The sequence below is a fragment of the Cajanus cajan genome, chromosome 11 (genome assembly GCF_000230855.2).
Source record: "Cajanus cajan strain Asha chromosome 11, NIPB_CcT2T_4, whole genome shotgun sequence".
Classification (NCBI taxonomy): Eukaryota; Viridiplantae; Streptophyta; class Magnoliopsida; order Fabales; family Fabaceae; genus Cajanus; species Cajanus cajan.
In genome coordinates, this window is record NC_138527.1 from 28,089,691 (window position 1) to 28,097,956 (window position 8,266).

Here is an 8,266-nt window from a genome sequence, read left to right on the forward strand (position 1 = left end):
TACCATAAACAAATCAAAGTTGGGCTTGCTTTCTGTCTTTATAGTTTGTAAGAAAATGTAGTAACTTCATTTTCTTCATAGTATTGCCCTTTATTATTTCAAGGAAGTATCTATCACACCAAATAATAATAATAACAAGGAGCGTGATGATTGCCTTGTTTTATGATGAAAAACGGGGATTTTGAATTTTGACGTATGAACTGCATGATAAATGCCATAAAGTATGGTATGAAAAGTATTTGAATGATATTGAAGAAATTCTTAATTGAATACGTCTTGTAAAATATTTACGTAAATTAATTTTGAAAAAACACCCCAATTATTGAGCTCCGAGTAACCTGATTTGAAAGTTTTGCATTAAAATTTCAAGAGGAGCACATAAAAATTGTTTTTACCAAAAGGGAGTGGACTTCACTACCCTCTACCCCCCAATTTTTGTTTCCTCTTTGAATAAAAGCATAGTAAATACTAATAGACACTTTTGAATCATTCTAACTTAATCAATAGTCTTAAAACCAAATTTTTGGTATGCAGTTGTATTAAACATTCTTAAAAAAATATTTATCATCTACAGTACAGTAGTCTTATTCAATAATTACCTTTCATAACGGATATTTGTAGTCTTAATTCTTATACCCAAAAAAAAAAATCAGTTCTGGAAGAATACTGGTTAAGGAACAAATTTTTAAAAAATATTCTATCAAAAATACAAAAATCATTAAGACTTATATTTTAAATTATTAAAAATATTTAATAAAGTGAATTTATTGTACTTTAATTAGTGCCTTTAGAACATTCACCCACGAGACACTAAAATCTTTCCTCTGTTCGTGTCAATTTCATCAATCACACACTGATAAGGGAATCTAAAATTTTGGTGCCTAAAGTTTGAAATATAGGCATCAAAAAATTGAAGAATGTACTTGTAACAGAAATAAGGTCGGGCTTTACCGAAGCATGAGGCTTTGATCCATGAAGGCCTAATTTCCCCCACAAAAAGAAAGGATAACGGAACCTAAGGCAGAAGCATACCCCACAATATTTAATATAATATCAATCAAACACAATAGAATTATAGAAGCATAAAACAACGGAAACAGCCAGAAAAAGGTTAGTGGCAATGTCTCACCAACCAGCTGAAACTTAGCTTTCTGTTCAGAAACAAAGAGAGGCCACAATTTTAATCTTAGTTCACACTACACAGATCAGTGCCTTTTTCTCACGAGAAATTATTAGATGGTTTAGGACTATCAAGTGTCAGTAATCTCAGAATCAGTATATGACATATATTTAAATTTTTTAATATACGAAAAAAATTTAATGACACTTAATTATATATCGTATAGAGACTAGTTAAAGATTATGTGGTTCAGGACTACCTAATAATTTTTCCTATTCCATGTATATATATACATGCATATATTTTTACACGAAGGAAAAATAATGAAAAAGTGGTGCTAACTGGTTTGGTTTGCCAAACTTTTTCACTTGCAAAGGCTTAGTCAAATCAAACTATGTTCATCCTCTCAACCGTCGCTTTTTGTTTAAAGAGAACAAGTGGATAATACCATTTACCAACAACTGCCATAACATAAGCATATCAAGATACATCCTAACTGAAAAACTAATGGGGCCAAAAGAATAACATTATATATAGTTGACAGGTAAAAGCCAAAGTTGTGAATGATTCTTCTACATGAACACGTATCGATAAATATCGTTATGATATGCCTCATTAAAAAAAGAACCAAAGCAACTAATTAAGCACTAACCAATCCAAGTGAGTGACATTGAAACAATGTTTGTCATTTCTCGGTGTCAAGTTACGGCATATCAGGATTTTGTTGGTAACAGATAATTCTTGGATTTAAAACCAACTATTTTGGCTACTGTCTCTTTTTTCCAATGATAATTGGAGATTAATTCATTTTGAAGCATATAGATTGCCAAAGTAGGTTTTTGACTCTTCGGACAACTTCTTTTAACGTACTTAAAGAACTTATCTAACAATTGTGTTGAACCTTGTTAGTCTCAAACTACTATCTCTAAGGACAACAATGTTACGATTCCATGCACTATATTCAATTAAACTATCATATAAACTAGAAAATGGGAGTAGAATAGGACGAATGAGGCACTGTGGATATTATTTTCTTTAATAGAAAGTGAAACACACAGTCGGTGGTATTCCAAGCTGATACATTGGATGGAGAATGATATAATTTTTGTTCATTTGAAGGCTCCCTTTTGAAGTTATTTCACTTTCTGAAAGCAAAAATTGACGTAGACAGCCACCATGAAGATTGATCACAACACTCGTTTCTTCTTGATTTTTCTCTTTTATGAACCGAGATTGCAAGGAAAGTTAGCCTCTTCCATTTGATCTTTGTATTTGTTCACTTCTAGCTCCTGTATTGGGATGGGAAGATAAACAATGAACAATGTCAAAATCAAATTACAACTTCGTATTCTGTGCTCCTAATATATATATTGAAGTACTCTCAAGTCTCAGGTAGAAAATAGTGGCAGAAATTTAACTAGCACTAAATTAGAGCAAATCAATTATGAGAGAAAAAGTCGATTTTTGACTGGAATTATGAGATATCAGGCTTACTTGTTAAAGAGACCTATATATGTATATTTAATAAGCTTGTACAAATCTGATGATTTTTGTGGTTCGACCCAAGTAGATTAGTCTAAAATGAAATATTTTATTTTTAACTTTAAATTGATTAAATGATTCAATTAAAAATATTTCTTTCAGGTAACTAGGTTAATTCAGGTGATTTGCAGGCTAAACTCGTTTAGTCCACAAGTGTTGAAGATCAATCCGCATTGGGGTTTACCCAACAATGAAAAAAGCCTAAAGTAAAAATTTGAGAAAACTTTTATATTTGAAATAAATATATATTAGACCTTTTACTAATTTATGTGACTTTTTTTTATAAAATTAATTATAAATATTTTTTAATTAGTGGACCTAAAGCTTAAGCTTTAATAATCTTACCTTGGGTTGATCTCCATATATCTATAACTGAATGAGAAAATCCTAATTTATCTACATCAAATCTATACAAACTTGTTTTCTTAGGACTTAACCAAAACTTATTAATTTTAAGAGGAGTGCTATCAACTATCACTCTATCAAGAGTTCAAGACACTTTCTCATACTCTTATTTTAATACATTTTCTCTTGTTGATTAAAAGTTCTACAAGTTTCACTGGTTTAAGAATAAGATTCATACATAAAATTCTCTAAATAGAAAAAAAAATGTTAGAAGTAATGAAAGATAGCATTATAGTAGTCTTATTTTCTAAGACACTAATTTTAATATATTTTTTATTATTAATTGAAGTTTATTAAAAATTATAATTTTGTAAGTATCATTTTTCTTATTTAATAATTTTATAATGTTTAATCAATAATAAAGAGAAAAAATATACATTAAAATTTGTGATCTGACACTCTTCATCTTAAATAATTAATATCTTTGTTTGTGAGCCTATTGGCTTATTATAATCCATGCCATCTTCTAGCTTAAGGCCAGTGAATAGATATACTAAATCACTATCGTTATTTTGTTCATCATTTTGTTTTAAAGCTCTGAGGGATAAACTCAAAATGTTTTTTTACCTCTCATTTTCTTATGATGTAAAATCTGGTTATGGTTATACTACTTGGTCCTGCCTAGCTAGACCAAGTCCTCTGACTTAGATTGCATATTGCCAAATGTTAGCTAGTTGGTTTTCAGTTGAGTCAGTTAGTTTCAGATTAGTCTCAATTTGCAAATGTTTTCTAACTGAAATTTGAGTTGTAGATGGCCTTGTAGTATCCAAGAAACATACTTTCCCATGTCAAAACAAAGTCATTGAGCTTTAGCAGTTTGATTCATAATCATAGGGACAAAAGAAAAGAAAAACAGGTAAAATAAAAATAAAGGTGGAACAAGATGAACACCAAAAATGAAGAGCATATGTGTACATGGGAGGTAGACAGGGCGTGGTGACAATTATCAAAAGAAGATATGGACAAAAAGCAAAGTCAAATAGGATTATTTTATTATTATGCATGACAAAATTTGAAAATTTTCTCAAATATTTAACATAGTTTCATATTTAATATTTAAAATCAAATCTTTTGATCCAGCGATTATAAGTTCTGTCCTGAAACATGAGAGATAAACATGATATTTTCAGGTTCGATACCCGTATGCATTAAAATAATATTTGACCAATAAAAATTAATTTTACAAGCGCAAATTAATCCTTAATTATTAGTTTTGAGACACTATGTGGAATATATTCATAAAAAATAATACTAAATGATATAAGTGGTTTGTAATTAAATGTATTGAAAAATATTTTTTTCTTATTATGAGTGTAATGACATGTGCTCTATATATGCTTTAAGATTACGATTTTTAATTATTTTATAATGTTATCATTTTTTAATGTATTTTTTACTATTTTTTAATTTTATATAATATATCAATATATATATATATATACTTGAAATATATAATAATTTTGAATATAATAATATATTTTAATGAATTAAAAAACAAAAAAGGTCAATGAAATTTAGATAGAAAATAATGAATGTTGTGATTTCACATAACATTTAATTATGGGATAAAATTATTTTATAATACATCAGCGTAAAAGACATACTTTACGTCTATGTGTATTTTTTAAGAAATAAAGCAAAAGTAAAGGTTGATAATTAAAAAAAATTGTAGTTGTAATTGTTAGAATAGTGTTAATTTAAACAGTTTTGAAAAGTAAAAAAGTAAAACAAAATATTAAAAAAAATGAATGAGAAATAAAGAGTAATTTGAGAGGTAATTAGAAAATTAAAACTGTCTAAAAAAATGTGACCGAAAGAAATTATCTCTTTTTTTTTAGTATAAGATAATATAAGATATATTTTTTTGTGTCAGATAATATAATATAATATGATTGATAATTGATTGCGGCTTTTTGACCTCAGTAAATTAAAAAAAAATTAAAAATACATAAAATAAATTATAAAAAAAAACTAATTACTGAAATAGGTAGTTTTGGACAAGTCAGCACACACGTGGCACTGAAAATGCCTGGGGGTGGGTATTTTTTAGAAAACTCCTCCCCCCAGGCGCCTTCTATGCTGATGTGGCAGGGTGAGGAGAAAGCGCTGGGGGAGGTGTTTTATACACGTGGCATCACTGAGGTGAAGGCGCCCCACCCCCAGGTGCCTTATATGCTGACCTGGCATGGAGCTAAAAGCGCTGGGGGTAGGCGCTTTGTACACGTGGCGCTCTGAAGGCGCCTCCCCCCAGGCGTTTTGCCATGTGGCAGCCCCATTTTGTGTTTAAATGGTGTCCGGAAGAAGAGGAAAGGGGTAGATAACATATTTAGAAAACGCTTGAGGTCCCGGCGCTCTGAGAAAACGATTTTACCAGTAGTACAAAATTATATTTACAACTTTGTTATCAGGTATGTTTTTTAGTTTATTTATTTTAAATTTAGAAAAAATTTTAAATACAAAATGTTTAGGGCTATGCGTCACTGGTTTCTGGGTGTGGAACGGCCCGTTCTGTTTTCGGAACGGGCCGTTCTGATTGAATTAAATTGGTGTTATTTTGGATCTGAAACGGTTGTTTTGAAATCAGAACGGCCCGTTCTATTTTCAGAACGGTCCGTTCTGAAAGTAGAACGGGCCGTTGTGGGGCCGTTGTGGGTGTTTCATTTAGTGAAAAATGGAAGGGGTCAGAACGGCCCGTTTTACTTTCGGAACGGGTCGTTCCAAAACCCAATTTTATACACATTTTGTGGCATGAGAACGGCCCGTTCTGGTTTCAGAATGGGCCGTTCTCATTGCAGTAATGAAGGATTTCATTTGAAAATTTTGAATTATTATGAGGGATTAAATTAGGTATTTAGGCATTTATAAAATTTATAATTAATTAGTTGTTTGAGTTTAATATTTAATTTGTTTGTTTGTTGAATTATATCAGGATGTCTACACAGTTGATTCATGCAGGACCTATGGATGATTCATTATTAAGGCTTCAACCATTCCATATATCTGAGCATATATGGAATGGAGCTGAAGATAGGGTTCTGAAGGTTAGGAGTGCAAAACAATCAGAGTTGCGTGGTGGTGACATTCCAGCTGCAGTTCAGGATCTTCTACAGAGGGCTGGTTTTATGGGGATGGCGCAGATTAGTTACTTTCCTGTGGACAATCACTTAATATCTGCGTTAGTTGAGCGATGGAGACTAGAGACCCACACGTTTCACATGCCCTTCGGCGAGTGTACTATCACGTTGGAGGATGTTGCAATTTTACTTGGGTTGAAGATCTCTGGGGCACCCATTACTGGATACGCAACTATGGATTAGGGAGCTCTTGTGCAGCGCCTTCTTGGCATGACACCCCTTGAGGCAATGGTTTGTGGCGGTCGATTGAGGATGAGCTGGATTGACCGACACTTTTCGGATGTTTCTGAGCATATACATAGCCAGGAACAGTTGGAACGCTATACTAGAGCGTTCATTTTATGCATTATCGGGGGATATTTATTAACTGATCACTCTAGCTCGTTTGTATCCCTCAGATACCTGAGTTTCCTCGAAGACCTAGATGTTTGTGGTGAAATGAGTTGGGGGTCATGCGTCCTGGCGAATATGTACAGGGAGTTGTGCCTGGCCACGAATTATGATCACAAGGAAATTGGTGGGTCAGGTATTTTACTGCAATTATGGGCATGATATCGATTTCCATTTATTGCACCACCTCATCCACCTTTATCTACATTTCATGTTCCTCTAGGGGAAAGGTTAGTAACTTTATTACTTGTGATCGATTTAAGAATAAATATATTTAGAATTAATTTGTAAATTGAAGAATTAATGATTTTTTTGTTTTTATAACAGGTGGAATTATGCCTTGCATAAACCTAGAGAGGAAACAAAAGAAAAAATTGTGAAGTAGAGAGAGTATTTTGACCGTTTAAAAAGAGAGGATGTAAGTTTTAAATTATAATATTATATTGAAGATTTAGATTAAAAAATTGTGATTATAAATGATAATTCCTAAGTAGTTAATTGTTTTGTTATTTTGCAGTTTGTATGGCAACCATACTTGGAGTTACTACCTACATTACCTCCTTACTGTTTTGAGGACTCACAAGTATGGAGGTTAACTGTCCCATTGATTAATTTTCACATCGTCGAGTATCATTATGCAAATCGTGTCATACAACAATTTGGGATGATCCAACACATTCCTGCGCCTCCTATTCATCCGGAGAAATTGCATGATCTTTCGTTGAGAGGCAAGGATAACACGGACTGGTCACGCATGCACGTTCAATTTGTGCAGGAGTGGCAGTCACGACATCATCGTGTATGGACACAACCTGCGTGTGATACACCACACTTGAGCAATAGCTCAGAATACATGGTGTGGTATAGGAAACATACAAGGCGATAAATTTCTCCTTCTAGTGCAAAGGAAGGATATGTGGTGAGTACAAATCTACGCATGTATTTAAATAATTACTTGTGACATATTTACAAATTTAGTGTTATGATGATATTTATTATGTTATTTGTAGACCGATGTTTTGGAACACATGTATCATGGCACTAGTGAAGAACATAGGGTTTCCTTTGATTTTACCATGATGCATGAGAGGATCAGTCACTGCTTGCAGTTGCGAGACGAGGTGAGCAGGGTGAGTTTCCCTTTTACACCGGCTCCAGCTGCAACATTACCACAACCAGACGCAGTTCAGGTGGAGCACATTGGGGCGGGTCAACGAGAAGGAAAGGGACTAAGTCGTCGACGAAGGCGAGTTGAACACCAGGGTTTACAGATACCAGTTCCTCCGACTGAGCCACCAACTAGGACATATTATCCGAGTACATTGACCCCGGATGCAGATGTGACACAATATGTGTATGGTACTGCACAATACACATCTTTTGGGTTTGACACAGCAAGAGTGTCTGGTGCAAGTAATTTCCCGGCATCGGAGTCGATGGGTCATGTCCCGAGTATGTCGGGTGGTAGTATGTTCCAGTTTACACCTTCTCCATATGTTCCAGACATGATCTCTCCATCAGCACCTATGATGAATTATCGAGATTATCGATTTGGACATCCCTCATTTATGGTAGGAGGATTTTATGGTGGGGGTTCGTCTTCCCATCATCCAGGTTTAGGGCACGATTTGAATACAGCATTAGCAGCGGAAGTTGGAAGCCCTGAGGGAGATGG

The 8,266-nt window shown here is 33.4% G+C and overlaps 1 protein-coding gene across 1 annotated transcript; it reads left to right on the forward strand.

Moving 5' to 3' along the window:
- Positions 1-5,997: 5,997 nt before the first annotated feature.
- Positions 5,998-6,384, forward strand: LOC109800338 (protein MAIN-LIKE 1). Its single transcript, XM_020361128.2, has one exon. It carries the CDS (start codon positions 5,998-6,000, stop codon positions 6,382-6,384), a length of 387 nt encoding a protein of 128 aa, XP_020216717.2.
- The last annotated feature ends 1,882 nt before the right edge of the window (positions 6,385-8,266 follow it).